Here is a 17,678-nt window from a genome sequence, read left to right as displayed (position 1 = left end):
GAAATACATATCCCAGCCTACCCCTTTCGGCTCACTTCATTTCCTCCCCTGAGCATTCTGGGAATTGTAGTCTCTGTAGTCCCTCCGGTTCCTGTTTCAGTGTTTCGAAGAGCCTCAGAGGATTACTACCATTAGAAGTCCATCTGTTAAGCCTTGGATCGCTGTAGGCCTTAAGTGTCTCCAGAGTCCGAGGACTGGCTGTCCTCACTTTCCACACAACACACAACTTGGCAGAAGTGTTTGTGCTGAATTTACTGCTAACAGCACCTCTGATTCTCCCAAATTTTACTTTTTCACCATATTTTTGTACCAGATGAGCCTTTCCCCTGGGATCAAGACCCAAGGAAGGGAACAGGGAGTGAGGTGGCATATACTTGGAAGAAACTAGCTACAGCTTTTCAAGAATATGTCCAATGTTCTACTTCACCTACACCTATGTTACTATCAGCTCCTGTGTGCCTTCTAGTGACAGGCAGATATGTTGCTTAGAAAACCATTGGTGAGTTGAATTTAATTGGACATGGGATTTGAAATCCCCTCTCTGAACAAAGAGAAGACAGAGCCAAGCCTTGAACATGAAAGGCCTGACTGGCTCTTGCAGGACCTGAAGAAAATTTGTTGGCTCTTCTCTTTCTATATGGAGAGATACCCTGATACCTTCTCTAGTTAGGGCTGAGCCTGTCATGGGAGGAAGGAAGGGCAAGAAAGGGCAAAGCTGGTTGGAAGCCTTACTAACCCTAGCATCCTCTTGTTAGAAGCCAAGGTGTGGCAGGATGAAGATTTAGCCTCCTTCATTCACACTGTGGTCATAGCCTAAAGCCATTAAGTGACCAAATACAGGCACTTCTGATCCTTGAACCAGCACCCAAGACTTCGCTCCTACTTTTCCTGAAGATGTATCTTCAATAAATACCCTAAATCCTTACCAATTTAGAGCAAACAATAATAATAATAATAATAATAATAATAATAATAGCTACCATTTATTGAGCACCTATTCTACTGTGTGCCAGGCACTGTGCTAGGCACTTTTCGTACAATATCTAATTTAAATCCTCACAACAACCCTGTGAGGTAGGTATTATTATCGTCATTTTACGTATGAGGGAACTGAGGCTCAGAGAGATTAAGTAACTCTCCTATCACACAACCAAAAAGTAGTAGAGCTGGGATTCAAATCCAGAACAACCTGACTCCAAATCCCATGCTCCTGTGAACTAGAGTAGAGGCAGAGGGGAGAAGGGCCACATTCAAGAAAGACTGTTGGAGTAGAATGGATATGATCTGCTGAATATGAGAAGGGACTTAAGCCCATACATGTTTCTAGCTGGTGAGCCTATGTAGATTGTGAAGGTAACTAAGATTGGAATTCAGAAAGTGGGGGAAATGAATTGAGTCCATATGGACATGTCCATGGAGATGTCCAGTTGGTGATAAAAACACAGATCTAAAGATCAGAGGGAAGTTGGGGATGGAAATATATATTTGAGAATCACCAGCATATCAAAGGCAGCTAAGGACATCCAAATGGAAGATACCATTTGGGGAGTAAATAGAAAGAGGACTGAAGACAGAACACTGGGAGCACCAACACTGAAGGCATGAGCAATAACGGAAGAATTGTCAAGAAAGTGGGACATGGCAGAGTCAGAGAAGGAAGAGAAGTATAGGAGGCAGCCCTCCTCCAAGGTGGCTAGAGGAAGCCATGGTCTGGGTTGGGAGCAAGCCAGAGATGCCAGAGGCAGGCAAGACTGAGTCAAACTTCCAACATAGCCTTCACTAACCAAAAACCTCTGGAAGTATTTGTTAAATAAATGCCAATGCCTCTACCCTGGTTTGCCCCAAAGCCTGGAATTAAGTACTTCATCTCACTCTTGACACCCCAGTTCTGAAAATATGGGAGCCTAATTGAGCCAAGAGAATTCATCAAAGAGGCTTAAAGAGAAATTCATAATTTGCTTAAACTAGAAAATAGGTTAAAAATAAAAACCTGGCACTCCCAGAAGTCCCCCTGCTCTGGGTTATCATGGTGATGTGAAAACAGGAAAAAGTGTGTGAGGCAGCGTGCAGGGTGAGAAGAGCCTGTCAATTGTCTGGGCCCCACTTACTGGCTTTATCCAGGTAGGAAGATGATGGGGACATGTGGGGGAGGCTCGAGGGCTATAAGGAATGGGAGGAAGGATAGAGGTAAGTCAGGGATCCAGCCCCACAACCTGGGAGAAGATTGGGAGAGAGGGGCCAGCCCTCTGGGCAGGGACCAGCCCTGAGGCTTAAGTGGACTTGCATAGGCACCTGTGTGTGTGTATGCATATGTGTGTGAAAGAGAAGGGGAGAGAGAGAGAGGGAGAGAGAACACACACTCTCTGCAAAGGCGGACAGAGTCTCATATATGGGTAAGGGGCTGGAGCCCTCCCCAGAAACCTAGTGACTTAACATGTTGAAGTGTGGGTGTGGGGGCTGAATATCCTTGGGAAGCCCTGAGGGGCTGCTGAAGCAGGGTTCCTGGTCTCCTCGGAGGCTGGGCCTCCCCTCGCTGGGGGCTCACAGAAAGTCAAACAGCCCGAAATTCTTGGCTGCTCCAGGCCCAGGAAAAATTGGGGGAGGAAAAAAGAAAGAAAAGAAATGTTTCAGGCCCAGAGGTGAGAGGAGCCTGCTGGTTAGTAGGGTTAGAGGTCTGAAGGAACAAGCACACAATTACAGGCAAGGAGTTTTGGTGGGGTAGAGCAGAGATGTTTCCTGGAAGCCACTAGCAGATCAGACAACTAAGGCCCCCACTGGGCTTCTGCTAAGGACCCAGCGCAGGCAGGGATAGCATGGATAGTTCCTAAAGGTGACCCACAACTCTAGGGTGCAAGCGGCAGCCAAGGAACAATTAGGAGGGGCAGATGAAGCAAGTATTTTTTTGGTGTCAGTATTGTGGGGGGGTTCAGAGATTGGCACACATGCTTGTGGGGATGAGGTTAATAGTGAGATGGTGTAGCTGAATGAATGGTGAAAGGGAATTGAGGTGGGGGAAAGGTGGGGATGAGGGGCTGAGCAGCCCTCAAGGGCAGCTGGGGTCAATTCCTGAAGTGTATGCACAGGTGAAGGGAGTAAGGAGCAGCACCAGCAAATCGGGTCCCAGGGACATAAAGGATCCTGGGACGTCCTGTGCAGCGGTTAGTGGGCAGAGAGAGGGACAAGCTGGGGCTGGTGGCAGATTAGGACTGTAATAGCGATGGGTGGGTTGACCCCGCCCTCGCTGAGTCCAGGGAGCAGTTAGCACGCCTGGATTTAGTTCCATTTATTTCCCTTTCAGGTACCAGATAAAGTAAAAAAGACTGGACAGATGGAGAGAGGGAGCAGCCAGCCAGGTTAGGGGTGGGATGGAAATGGGGGAGGGGCCCTGCTCACATCACATCCACAAAGAACTCACTGGGGTTTCCCATGGCCATGCGGAAGGACTGTCTGCTGGCAGTCAGTTCAGGGGGCACCGAGGCCAGGTCACGGCCTGGAGGGGCTCCTGGGGGTCCCATGGCTGTGGGCGGTGGGGGCATCATCAGCATGGGGGGCCCGTAGAGAGGGGGCACACCAGGGGGGCCGTAGCTCGGATGCGTGTGATGGCTGCGCAGGCTGCTGGCCAGCGAGTGGTGGCTGCGGTGGCTGTGCTCGCTGGCGGCCGGCCCTGAGCGCTCGCTGGGCGCCCGCTCCCGCGGCCCCCGCAAGCTGCTGCGCGTCGTGTGGTCTGACTCGCTGCCGCTGCCGCCTGACTTGGAGTCCCCAGCCTTCGGGTCCTTCTCCTTCCGCCGGTCGCTGCCGCTACGGTTGGAGCCACTGCTCCGGCTGCCTGTAGGGGACAGGCACAGGCAAGGATGGGTGGTGGACGCGCAAGAGCTTGTGGAGGAAGCCTGGGGCTCACCTGTGGTCCCCCCTCCACCTTACCTTCACTGTGCTGACTGCTGGCGCTGCCCCCGCCGTAGCTGTACCCCAGCTCTGGGAAGCCTGGGTGCGGGTTGTAGGGGTGCGGGGGCGGCGGATACTGGTAAGGGAAGGCCATGGGCCAAGGGGCGGCCCCCGGGTGCGGCAAAGGAGCCAGTGTGTCCTGGTCAGAGGCACCGCTGGAGCCATCGTGATCGTGGAGGGACAGGTTGGCCATGTCTGTGGAAGAGGGGAGAGGGCCGGATGTTGGGGCTCTCCCATACCTTTGCACCCCTATGTCAGGATAAAGGTCCCAGCCTAGGTTGGGTTGGGTGCATATGAGATGGAAACAACAGCAGCAGTTTCCCGCCATTGTGGGAGGAAGCATAGGTCAGAGATCTCTCTCATTCCTTCTTTAGACTCCATCCACCATCCAGCACAGATGGCAGAGAAGGAAACCCTGCAGACACAGCCCCAGGGAAACCCTTTTCAGGGAGGCCCTGAGTCACCACTTCTTAGCCTCAATGCCAAATCCTGATACCCAACTCCCAGTCCCGTGGAGAGCTCCTACCAAGCCTTTGGCAGTTTCTCCTCTTTCCTCAGTGTACCCGAAGAGGCAAAACTCATTCTGTTCACTTAGAGCAGCAATTTTCAACCAGTGTGCCACAAGAATTTTTAAAACACGCAGTACCTGACTAGTTAGGGACAATGATTTCTTTTCCCTTAGACTGTCACATAAAAAAATGACATCAGCTAACACAATAGCTGCCCAGTGTGAATGAATCAAAATTATACCTATTTTTTTGTCAGACCAGCAAAAAATATATTTTTTGGTGTGCCACAGAATTTTAACAATTAGTTTATGTGTGCCATGAAATGAAAAGGTTGAAAATCGCTGACTTAGAGGGTAAAAGGTAGAGAGGAATGTGGGCAGCTGAAATCTCAGACCACCACCAGGTACTGCATACCTGCAATTCATTAGGCACAATACAAAATACTTCATCTCATACAAATACTACCACAACCCTATGAAGTAGGTGTTAGGCACATTTTTTCCAGATGAGGTAAGTGCAGTCCAGAGAGGTTAAATGACCAGTCTGAGGTCAACCTAAACTGTAGCCAGAACAGAAACTAGAAGTTGCTTACTTTTTTACATTTCCAGATAAGGTTATTAGTAAGGAGTAGGGAGCAGTTTGGGGAAATTTAGGTGAAATTGTGCCCTCCCCTCTCACCTAACACTAAAAAAATACCCATTAAAAGCCAGAATGAACATAGGGCCTTTCAGAGTCTCCCCATATAGATCATTGGCCTGAATCAATTTTCTGGTTCTGCTGGGAAGGGTGGGAGTGGGGTGGGAAGGGCATAGAAAGAAAACAACCTAGGTGCCTCCTCTGTGCTCTCCACCTCATTTCCAGTGAGGCCTGGTTCTTCACAGCACTTGTCTCACTGTATTAACACTTCTTTCATGACTGGCTCCCCCAGTAAATTGTGTACCTGTTAAGGGCAAGGATGTCCCAACCAATGATGGAACTACCTGGAAGGGAGTATAAGGGGCCACTAGAACTAATGACCTGCCTCAGATACCCCTTGCTCACACCCCATCTGCACCAGGTCCCAGAGCTCTGAGAGAGCTATAACTGCCCTAGAAGTCAGCTGCCACATACAGGCTGAGCCCTTTGTTCCAAGCCCTTAAGTAAGCCAGCCCAACCTTCCAGGGGAGAAGAGATAAGCAGAAGGGGCCCAGAGGGGGCTGAAGCAGCCAGTGAAGTCTGCCAGCCAAGCCATGAACTTGTTAAGGCCAGTAGCTAACATGGGGGGAGGGGTAGTGGTGGTAAGCAGGGGCCTGCCTTGGCTCATGCTCAAGGAGCTGGTGACTATTTCAACCTCCAGGCTGACATCCCAAGGGGATTGACTGTGTGCTCCTGGGGCTACCCAGGTCCTTGGCTCTTCCCTTGGAGCCTGCCACACTCCAGCTTAGGAAACCTCAGCTACTGAGAAGGAACAGGCCTGTTATGTCTGTGTCTTTATCTCCCTGAGCTGGGCCTCTGGTGGCCTTGGTCCATGGGTAGAAGATCCAGGAGGTCCCAGGGATGGAACTATATCTCTTGAGCAAAAGCTACAGATCTTCTCGTAGAAAAGCTTTATGTGGCCCTGGAAATTTGGGGCCAGGGCTGACTTCTCCTAAGGATGACAATAACCACGTTTGATTGAGTCTAAGAAGCTACTGATTGTAAGACGTACTCCAATTTCAGATATTGAAATGTGAAAAAAGTGTTCATCTTAGACTCAAATATATGAATAATGGACAGCTTTTTTTAGAGTATTTACTGTGGGCTAAACATGGTGCTAAAAGCATTATATACAATATATGTTGTCCTCAAAACAGCTCTATGAGATAGATTCTATTACCTCCACCTTACAGATCAACAAATTGCAGCATTGAGAGGCTATGCCACTTACTCATGTTCACACAGTAAGGGTGAAGCTAGGATTTGGACCCAGAACTGTCTAACTCCAAAACCCTGTGCATCTATCACTACTCCATGGGGCCACACTGGAGCAGCTAAGGGTCAGGGACTTACCCTTCACCAGGACTTGTGCTCTGCAGAAGTAGCCTTTCTAGTTCCTAGAACCTAATCTGAAGCATTTTAAGAGTTAGTTTTTGGACTCCAGCAAGCACCACTGGGCTGACAAAAGGTTCCCTCAGGTAGAGGTAGCTGCTGGGGGAGGGTTTCAGTTCCTAGCCTGGAGTGATGCTGTCCTGTTTTGAAGATTCCTCTTCCAAAGGGCTGTCCTTAGCTTCAGAAGGAGAAGGGGGGAGGGTTCCATGCAGACCTCTCCTGCTTAATAACTCTAATTGGCTTTGTACTTTTTTAGGACCAAGTCCAACTCTTTGGTATAGCTTGCAGAATCCTCTACAACATGGCTATGATAGCTTCTCCAGCTCCATCTCCTTTGGGGGTCTGAGGAAGCTGTGGACTTGGGGACTCAGGCAAGTTCTAGGTCCTGCCCTGGTGGAACCTGTTTAATGCTGGGAGGCTAAGCAGGGGCCATGAATAGAAACTCTGGCCTTGCTGAGACAATGTTTCTGCAACTCTACACACCTGGTCAATCCCGGATGGTGGGAAGAACAAAGGCTCTGGAGCCCAAAAGACCTGGACCCATGGCCTAGCTTCTCTGCTTCTAGCTGTGAGACCTGGGGTAGGGTATTTAACCTCTACATATCTCAATTTCCTCATCTGATAGCAGGGATAGTAATCCATCTACCCAACGGTGGGGAGGAGGTTGTAAGGACTGAGTGATCGAGTGAGATGATGCTCTAGAAACAATCAGCATGGTGGCAGGCACAGAACAGGCACTTAGGAAATGCCAGCCCCTCCAGGAGATATACAGCAGGTGAAGGGGCTGAACTGGGTTCTACTTCCACCACAAAACTCTCAGGCCTCAAGCTGGGATCCCAGCTCTGATGCCCCCTCCTCTGGGTTCCCTGGAGTCTGCTGCCACATCCCTGGGCACTGCCCCATTCCCAGTCAGGAGACAGGACAAAGAGGTGGGGAGTCACGTACTGCCACAGAGGTCACCGAAGATGTAGTAGCACTGCTCGGAGAAGGTGATCTTGTTGACCGTGTGGCGGATGAAGCCGGCTTTCAGCAGGTTGCTGGCATACTTGCGGGCCTCTCGCCGGTCGGTGAAGCCTTCCACGTTGTGGTACAGCCAGTCCACGACATCTGAGCCTGGGGGCAAGGCTACCTTTGATTGGGAGGCCCACCTGGCTTGGGCTTATCGGCTTCACTGAAGCCATGAGGCTGGGCCTGGTTCCAGCTCAAGGGAGTTCTTGGGCCCCCAGCCTGTCCTGCTCCCTCACTGCCCACCACCCTATCCTTCATCCCTCCATGGGGCCCTCTCACCAATGAAAGCGTTGGGGATAGTGATCTTGAGCCACATGCGGTCTCGGACCTCCAGCCCAGATTCAGGGGAGGCCATGGCTTTCACAATGGCAGCCATGTCACTGTGAATGGACAGGTGGAAGTCGTCTAGGCCTAGGGGTGGGAGGCAAAATGGTGAGGCAGAAAGAAAGGGACTGTGGAGTTAGGTAGACAGGAGTTTGCATTCCAGCTCTACCACCTAATAAATATGGACCGGTGTTGGGCAAGTTACTGACTTCTTGGACACTCAGTTTCCCCTTCTGTGAAAATAGAGACTTTAACATCTATTTCATAAGGATGTTTGAAGAGAATTGAATACGTGAAGGTACTTAGCATAGTGCATAATGTGTGTTATGATAATAAAAATGGCAGTCATTATTGTGTGCTTACTTTACACCACACACTGTGATCAATGCTTCACTTATATCCTCCCATTAACCCCCAGGAACCTGGTAAAGTGCACAGTATTAGTCCCATTTTATAAGAGGAAACTGAGGCTCACTGGGTGCTCAATACTGGTTCAGAAGCGAACACTGTTTAGTGAGAGTCAGGTGTCCCCTGAGGGAAGGTGCAGTGTGAGGTAGCTGGAATGAGCTGAGCCCCCTCTCCAGCCCCTCTAACTTTCAAGCAAGAGTCTCCACATGCGCCTTCATCAGTCTCTCTCACCTGGCCCTGTCTGCTGGGCCTAGGGGACAGGGTTGGACACTCACGCTCTGTGTCAGGGATGGAGCTGGTGATGGAGGAGCTGGTGGAGGTGATGGTACTCAGGGAGGGGCTCATGCCATAGGCAGGGAAGGTGCCAGTCATGGCTGCAGTGTGGGAGACCCAGGCCGCAGGGTCAATGGGCCGGATGGGCTCACCTGCAAGGAGGATGAGGAGTTAGGGGCTGCCCAACCTGCCCAGTGCCAGGCCCAACAGGGTCGGTGTGAGGGTTCAGGGCAACACAGAAGGCAGGAGAGACAGGGCTCATGTATGCCAGGCACCAGCTTTAGGGCTGAGCCCTCCATCCACTTACTCCTGGGCAGTGTGAAGCAACCACGTGGACTTGGGTCCCAGCACTTGGCGACAGTCAGGGTGATGGGCCTGAAAGCAAGAGTGTCCCTAGTGAGGGCAGGATGTGTGGAGGCTAGACTAAGCCCCTTGCCTGATAGCCAGAAATGCCTGCCACCTCCTCGGCAATGCCCCATCCCATCCATACCCTGGTTTGTGCACAATCTCCCGCAGTACCCGGACAGCATCGTCATTACTCATGTTCTCAAAGTTGATCTCGTTTACCTGGGAAAGAAGACCAGGAGTGTGATAAGCAGCTGTGCTGGAGAAGGGGTTAAGGAAGCTTGGTGGATCAGGGGGTCTTCCCCCACCAAGAAGGGGCCTCCGAATAGGGTTAGAGGGTAGGAAGAATGAGAGGGTACAGAGGATACATCTACCCAACTCCCTATCCACACCACCAGCCACAGTGAACAATGGTACCTGTAACAGCATATCTCCTGGCTCGATACGTCCATCAGCAGCCACAGCCCCACCCTTCATGATAGAGCCAATGTAGATGCCTCCGTCACCACGCTCGTTGCTTTGGCCCACAATGGAGATGCCCAAGAAGTTATACTTTTCTACAGGGAGTAATAAGACCTTGAGAGGCAAGCAAGGTTCTTACCCACATTCTGAGCCCCTCATTAGAAAGAGTGGAAGGGACGAGAACGAATATTTATTTAACTGGAATCAGGCGCTGTGTTCAGCAGGCTCAAATAGGCTTTCATTTAATTCTTGCTGGATGTGAGGCAGGGACTCTCCCATTTTACAGAGTAGGCAACTGAGGTTCAGAGAATTTAAGCAACTTTTCTATGCCATTAAGTGGCAAAAACCAATATTCATACTTAGATTTAAATTCCAGACAAAGTTGGGGCTTTTTTCACTATACCCAGCTATCTCCTAAAGAGAGTACCTAGGGCAGAAATCAGAGAACAAGAATGCAATGGCTGAAAAATGGGAGAGGGGAAGGAATCAGAAATCATTTCCTCTAGGAAGCCTTCCCTGATGCTTTTCTCTGCTTCCATAGCTCTGTATGATTCTCTCTGTCATAGCCCTGATCATGAGATACTGAAATAATCAGTTTAGGTTTATGAAAGAGAGCTCCTTGAGGGCAGGGAACATATCTTGTGCCTCTTTAAACTCCTTGAGTCTACCCAGTGTCTGGCATACAGCAGGCACTCAAGAGTGTTGTTTCACCAGACTCACCCATGTTGAGAGTGACCGTGATGATGTTGAGTGACATGGTAGAGTCCGTGATGCTGCTGAAGGATGAGGACTGGAACAGACAGAGGCTCTGAGCAGCAGGCAGGGGTGGCAGGATCTCATTGCTCCCACCTAGTCTTCTTCAAGGTGAGCCCTCAGCACCACCTCCCCTCTAAGGTTCTAAACACTGACCCAAGGGAAGGGGATCTAAGGAAGCATAAGTCGTGCCCCACTCATCCCTAGCATCCCAGGCCCCATACCCGCTCAATCCGGGAAACCTTCTGCTTCCGCCGCCGCCGCTTGTGTCTTCTCATTAGGCGTGAGGCACTGCTCTGCTCTGTGGAGCTGCTGAACCTGTGGGGCCCACAGTCGTTCCCCACCAGGCTGGCCTAGCCCTGCCCCATAAGAGGCACTGCAGGGCCCAGGTCCCCAGCACAAAGCCCACATCCCTCCCAGGGGCCCAGTATCCTCAGGGTTCAGAGCTCCTCAGGGGTCACCTGCCCTACAGTACTCATGAAACCAAAGCGCTACCTGCTGGTAGAGTCATCCTCCTCCGAATCAAAGAAGCTGGTGGTCTCCAACTCGCTGCTCATGAGGGTAGACGAGCTGTCATAACCCCCTGGCTCTCGCCGCCGCTCCCCTTTTGCAGTTCCATTTAGCCGGGTTGCTGCAGGGGATGGAGGCAGCTGGGTTCACAGTGCCCATTGTAGGAGGGAAGGAAGGAGAAAGGCGCAGGCTATGGGCTGCACTGGGGCCAGTCCTATCCAGAAGTCAGAAAGTTGGACAAAGAAGGGGGCAGCTGAGTGGAAGCTATGGGGAGGGCACAGGGATGAGGAAGGCATCTGTTCAGGGAAGACGCACTGTGCTCTGGGCCGTCCCTCCTGCGAGGCCGCTCCCGCTGGGCAGATACCAATGAGTCCGTCTCTGTGTCATTGTCCAGGTTCTCCTGGCTGCCCCCACCAGCATGAGGGCTGCAGGGAAGACAGGACTTGGTGGGGGAGGGGGCAGGCTGGGGGCTCCCTCCCCCAGCCCTGGGCTGAACTGACGTGGCTCTCCCCCATAGGCCCTGCCCATCTTCAGGTCACACTCACTGGAAAGAAGGGGGCCGGGAGTCCCCAATGCCTCCTGTGCGCTCCATGGGTGGCGGCAGCTCCGATGGGTTATCAGCACAGAAGGGAGCTGGCTCTGGGTGTGAGCCCTCAGCTGACACCAGCTGACGGGGAGAAAATGGGTAGGTAGTATGATACCAGGGTGCCAGAGAAAAGTAGAATAGTTGGCTTCTGGCAGGGCATGAAGACTTGGGGAGAATGAAGCAGGGGACATGGAGGGACAAGACACAGGACTATGCAAGAACAGCTCACATGAGGAGCAGACCACTGCTAGGCTGAAAGGGTGTCAGGGAAGCATGGGTTGGTAAAGTGGGATGGAAGCAGAGAGTAAGGGTCCAAGGCAGAGTTCAGCAGGTGACAGAAGGAAACCTGAGGCAAAGTGCCTCAAAGGGCATAGGAGACAATTTTGTCTCCAATGCATGTTTCTGTATCTGCCTTTACCTTTTCACACTACTCCCCCAGTTTTCACCAAAGCTATAGAATCTGGGGTAAAAACTGTTCAATTAGAAACTCAAGGATGATTCAGATAGTGAAACATAAAACTACCAGCTATAACCTTAGTGATGCCCTTCCTCCGTACAGCCCATGGCAGGAACATGGGCAGAGGGAGGGCTGAGGAAGGATCCTTACCCAGGACACCACCCTGCCATTGAAGCAGGGCAGCTTGGCATTGTCATCCGAGATCTCCTCCTTCACCACTCTGTAGGGAAAGAAGGGGTGTCAGTGAGCTTTCTCGGGTAGAAATGGAGGTGTCCTCAGAATCCCAACTCTCAGGGTTCCTCCACCCTTAACAAAATCAAACCACCAGCATGAGCCTGTTCAAATGACAGCATGGGTAGGGGTGACCCAGCTGCCTTCCTGGGGTGTCCTCTCAGTCACTAGGTCATTGCAAATTATATCTGACAAATCACCGTCCCCCATGAGTGCAGCCACTCTCTAGAACCTCAAGAGTGCTTTACCCATCCCCAATAAGGCTCTCATGGTCTGGACTTTTTCTTTCCCTCTGACCCTAAACTAGGAAAAAGCACACCCTGATTACTGTCCTTCCCTTCTCAATTGGGAAACCTGACATTCTTCTGGGAGGTGTGGAGGAGGAATTTAAGTAAAGTAGGAAAGAAAAGGGGAGAAGGCATTTACTGAACATCCTCCATTGCCAGTATAATAGTAACAATTGCTCTCATTTATTGAGCATGTATTATGGGCCAAGCACTAAACGAACACTTTAGTTGTATCACTTTGTTTAATACAGCAATGCTATAAGACAGATACAGATGGGGAAACTGAGGCTCAGTAGGTTCAGAAATTCACCTATAGTCACACCACTAATAAGTGAAGTGCTGAAATTTTAACCCTCATCAAAGCCTTTATTCCCACCAATAATACCATCTTATCTCCCTACAGTTATAATATATAATCTTCACATCAGCCTCACTGCGTAGACAATATGACCCCCATTTTATGAATAAGGAACCGAGAAACATTCAGTAATTTGTCCAAGGTCATAGAACTAGAAGATGTAAGAGTTGGAATTCAACCCGAGCTTGTCTGACTCTAAAACCCACTCTTTCCACGGTATTTCACATTCTTTCCTGTATAATTACAGAGGTGATGTGGGTCTGTGTGGAGGGTGAGGTAGGAGAAGCAGTGATGTAAGCCATGGGGGGTGGGATGTAGTGACAGGCATGCAGTGAGGCAAGAAGTCAGACCATGGCTACAGTTTGGGGCCAGGAAAAGAAACTGGAATAGTTTCAGGACCCCCAGACTGCATCAAACACCCAGGAGTACAGAGCTGGAAAGATGTGATTAGGGGCAAGAGGAAGACACATGCCTGGAGTTGTGAGCAGAGAGGGAAGGACAGCAAGGAAGGAGGCTGGGAAGCCTAGTTCTCCCTGTTCTTGAAGAGCTTCTGCCCAGAACTGGGAACGTGCTTGGCTCCTTGTGATGCTCACATTCTTGGACTCACAGCCAAGTTCGAAGGCTGAGCCTACCCTCCTCCCTCCCATCCAGCTCTGGCTTCTCCACCATTTCCAACCCCACAACGACCCCAAGAAAGCAGCTCAAATCATCCTGCTCAGGGCCATCATGGCAGAAAGCCTGGAGACAGAACAGGCTGGAAAGAAGGGACAGAGAGAGAGGTAGCTTAGACCTATCAGCCAGTCCAGCCACAGAGTACCCTAAGCTTACAGCCCCCCTCTGGGAACTGGGGCTCAAAGGAAAAGAGGGTATGTGGGTCACATGGCAGGGGCTCTGTGACCTGCTTTAGAGAGGGTCTCCCTGTGGTGGGAAACTGCTGCCAAGTCCCCACAACCCCTCCCCCAGGCCTCACCACACAGCCCCAGCTACAGATGTTTCCTTTCTTTCTGAGGGTCACTGACAGGTCGCCAAGGCTCTGTTGACTCATAACGATCAGCTGATCTTCGGCAGCCTTGGGGGACCTCAGACCCCCCCCCAACAGTGGAGCTAAATGGCTCAGGGTTCCATTGCGCGCGCGCGTGCACACACACACCACTCTCACACCCCCAGTGGAGTCAGACAAATTTGGGTTCAAATTCCAATTCTGCTACTTATTAGCCCTCCCATCTTAGAGAAGTTTCTTAACTTCTCTAAGCCTTTGTCTCATCCTGGTAAAGGGATTCGTAAATGCCTGGCACAGTCCAGGCATACCATAAAAGTTAGTTTCTAACTTTGTCAATTTTTAGTCGGATCCATACTCTCTTTCTAACTAGGTGTAAGTTTGTAAGGGCAAGGACCAAACACATCTGCCCATCATTCATTGTTCATGCAATTAAAAAGCCTTTGCTCAGAGACAGCCCAGTGAGTTTTAAGTCCCGTGCTTGCCATTGTATGAACTTCAAGAAGCATCAGACCTAGAACCTGCCTTATTCTCAGAGGTTACAGTCCAGTAGACAGTTCACATAAGCATATTACACGTGGGAAGTGGTCAGAGTGGTAAGACCAGCAGAGGTGTTCAATGGACAGACATCTGCTGAGTGTGACAGATGTCAGGTCCTGTATAGGAGCAAGGTAGGTGTATGGATAAATAGGATGAAGTACCATAATTTTAAAAGTTCAACCCAGAGGATAAGAGAATTTGGACATGGAGAGGATAGGGTAAGAGGTGAACTCCAGCCCTAGACAGTTTGCTCAATGGTTAGAGCGTCAGCCTGCAGGCTGAAGGGTCCTGGGTTCGATTCCAGCCAAAGGCACAAACCTCAGTTGTAGGCTCGATCCCCAGCCCCGGTAGGGGTGAGTGCAGAAGGCAACCAATCAATGTGTCTCTCTCATATTGATGTTTCTCTCTCCCCCTCCCTTCCACTCTCTCTGAAAAGCAACGGGAAAAAAATCCTTGGGTAAGGATTTAAAAAAAAAAAAGTGTGCTCCAGGTAGAAGGCCCAGAGGCAGGACACTGTGTGACATGGAGCAGGGAGCAACATAGTGACTTCACTTCTCATGTTGCCCCCTCCCACAGTTCGGGGCCACTCTAGCAATGCGTACCTTGTTCTTCTATCCACTGTCTCCTAAGTGCTAAAAATGTTTATTCTTCCTCCATTTCCCAAATAATTTAAGAGGACTGGGCCTACCCTGAGCTTAACAAATACTTCTGGAGACCTCACAAGCCAGTACCTCAGAGGTTGAGCCTGGAGAGAATGGAGAAACAACAGCCTTCCTCTTCTGACTCACTTTCTCATCTGTCAGTAGGGGTCACTGGTCTCTGCTTGACCCTCCTCTCATGGGGCTAGGATAAGTGGCAGCCCTATCACCTCTACAGTTTGCCAAGGCTCAGCATCTCCCTGAGAGAGGATGCATCTGTAAAATGGTGATAATAATACCTACAATTGTGTAATTAAGGCCTTAGAATTTGGAGCCAGTTCCTGATGTTGAATCAAGTTCTGCCACTAACTAGCCAGACTGTGTGACCTTGGGTAAGTTACTTCAGGTTTCTGTACTCTAATTTCCTCATCTGTAAACTGGGGATATTACTACTTACTTCATAGGGCTGTTATGAGGATTAAATGAGTAAAAATTTGAAAAGTACTTAGATCAGTGCCTACACTGTAAGCGCCAGAGTTTATTAAATAAATGTGTATACACACACACATATATTCCTCTATTACTCAGCTATTAGTCTTCGGTGATGACCCTACCAGGTCTGTTCATTAATCCTTCTGGGGATAAAAACAAAATCAATCTCCTCCACTTCATTTTTAGCATTGTTCTCAACCCTGTTAAAATGGCCTACACTGATATTTTGCAAAGGATGGCCAAGTACCAGTGATGTGTGCAAGATGTGTTCACATGTTACCTGAATGAACATTGCTTAATTCAAGAGTTAATATTTATTTTTAATACATCTTAGAAAATCAAATGGATATAAATAGAAAATCAAATGGGTGGTTTCATATTATTGATTTGGTCAAGCTAAGAAAGTGTTAGTGGACTGACAGCGAATTTAAAGAACAATATTGTCAACAGTGAGCCGATGTAATGGGGGGCCCTCCTATGATTGCAGTTAGGCCTGGCCCCGGGGGTAGCCCCAGTACACTGGACTTCAGCTATCCCATATCCTGAGGCAGTATCTTGGTCTGTCCTAACTCACCAGGCCAAGGCATCTGCCCCCTCCCTCCCACCCCTTGCAAATCGATTCATCCTTCAGAATTTTCCAATCAGGGGGGTCTGTCTCTGGACTGAAGCCAGACAATCAATATACACCAGGAGTTCCCCACCCCAGGGTAAGTGTAACAACAGAAACAAGTATAGTTAGAAGGGGCATAGCGCTTCCCACTGTAAAAGCACTTTCACACAGAGGAGCTCATGGGCTCATCAAACCCTGAGTTCCAGGGGGAAAGGTGACAACAGAATATGCCAGGCAAAGGATGGAGAAGGAGCTTGCTTCCCAGGGCCAGGAGGGCTGGGGTCCTGGGAGAGAAGCCAGACTGATGAACACTGGGGAGAAGAATGTCTTCCCTCACTCAGCTCTGGGGCCCTGGCTCCAAGAGTAGTGCAGGCCTCCGGCTAGGGCTGGAGAGGCTGCCTTTAGGCCTGAAGGGCCGAGAAGGCCTTCCCTCCAGGCCTCCAGGCCCGGCGCCCAGTTAGTGTGGGGGCCTCCTCCCCCCCAATCCCCTAGGAGTTGGGGTGTGTGTGTGTGAGGGGATGGCCAGGCTCCCCCTCCCAGGCCAGCTGCTACAGAACCTTCCGGCTCCAACATTCCATCCCTTCTTAAAGGGGAAGTCCTTGCTTCCAAACTCTGTCCAAAGCCCCACAGCTGGGTGGAGGAGAAGACCAGGCCAGAGAGGGAAAAAGAAAACTGAGAGACTCTTCCTGGACCCCCTATCCAGGCTCTGAGGCCCTTTCCGAGGCCACCATCTGGAGGGAAAAGGCTCCAATTCTGAGAGGAAATCAGCACCTGGGCTAGGGTTCACTCCTCCTTAGGGGTCAGGAGCAATGCTCCCTTGACAACATCCCACACACCCCATAAGGAAACGGGGAGCAGCTAAATAAACATCAGGTCTGCAGGCCTTAGCTTACAGCTTGGCGCCTGAGCACCCCTATATTCCCCCTCCCCTCAGTTCAAAGTCCCACGGCACAGCCCTGAGATGCACGGTACTCCAAATATGGCTCGGAGTTGTGGAGCTGAAAAGATGGAGAAGGCAAAGGCTGAGTGCCAAACACTCTTATGTCTGTGTTTAAAAGGTGGCTCCCTGGGCAGGAGGGTGGGGGGACTCCGGCTCTGGAACTGGGTGGAGGGGGGTGTGTGTCTGTCTGTGTGGGCCGCGGGTCTGAGGCGTGAGGGGGCTTCCTGAGCTGGTACTCTGATTGCTCTTGGGGAGTTGGACGTCCTCCTAAACTAGGGGGGCCAAGGTCCCAACAAGAGGGAAAGGAGAGTCCCTAGAGACGCTGGAACTCCAGGATCTGAAAAAAACCAAGGGGAGCCCAAATGGCCGAATGGCCCCCTAGAATCCAGAGTAGGGCTAGAAGCCGTGTAGCAAGGGGAGTGCAAACTGGCCGAGTGGCCTCTTAGAAGCCGGAGGGGCCGGGGTCCCCCGGAGGCGAGGCGGGGGCCATCCTCACCCGAAATCGTCGTCCATAGACTTGAAGAAGAACTTATAGCTGGGTCGCTGCAGAACGCCCTTAAAGTCCGCCAAGGTGACGCGCTCGGCGGGCAGGGGCAGCTTCACCAGGTACGGCGTCTCCTGCCCGTCCAGGTGGTAGATGATCTTGGTCTCGCCCATGGCTCCGGCCTCGGGCCCGGCGGCCCGCGCGCGGCCTGCTCGGGCGGCCGGGCCGGGCCTCTCGGGCGGCGGCGGCGGCGCTCGGCGCGGCCCAGCGGCTCAGCCCAGCCCCGCGGCCAGCCGCGGCGCCAGCTCCCTTGTTCTCCGGCCGCTCCCGGGTCCCAGCGCCGCCTGCCGCCGCCGCGGCCGCCGCTTCCGCTCCCCACTCTCCCGGCACGGCTGGCGGCGGCGACTCTTCCGGTGGCCGTGGCCCTCTCGGCTCTGGTCCGCCGCTCGGCCCGCTC

At 51.3% G+C, this 17,678-nt stretch overlaps 1 protein-coding gene across 1 annotated transcript; it reads right to left on the bottom strand.

Moving 5' to 3' along the window:
- Positions 1 to 961: 961 nt before the first annotated feature.
- DVL3 (dishevelled segment polarity protein 3) lies at positions 962 to 17,475 on the bottom strand. The gene is made up of 16 exons (XM_081139277.1): positions 17,234 to 17,475; positions 11,795 to 11,864; positions 11,147 to 11,268; positions 10,917 to 11,026; positions 10,587 to 10,722; positions 10,316 to 10,409; positions 10,059 to 10,128; positions 9,294 to 9,433; positions 9,022 to 9,098; positions 8,839 to 8,906; positions 8,534 to 8,683; positions 7,806 to 7,937; positions 7,464 to 7,631; positions 3,922 to 4,137; positions 3,416 to 3,826; positions 962 to 2,573 (listed from the first exon to the last, which is right to left on the bottom strand). Exons 1-16 carry the CDS (start codon positions 17,392 to 17,394, stop codon positions 2,542 to 2,544), a joined length of 2,157 nt encoding a protein of 718 aa, XP_080995403.1. The 5' UTR covers positions 17,395 to 17,475; the 3' UTR covers positions 962 to 2,541.
- Between the last annotated feature and the right edge of the window lie 203 nt (positions 17,476 to 17,678).

Source organism: Miniopterus schreibersii (assembly GCF_964146895.1).
Source record: "Miniopterus schreibersii genome assembly, chromosome: 5".
In the NCBI taxonomy this organism is placed as follows: domain Eukaryota; kingdom Metazoa; phylum Chordata; class Mammalia; order Chiroptera; family Miniopteridae; genus Miniopterus; species Miniopterus schreibersii.
This window is presented reverse-complemented; position numbering and strand designations above follow the sequence as displayed.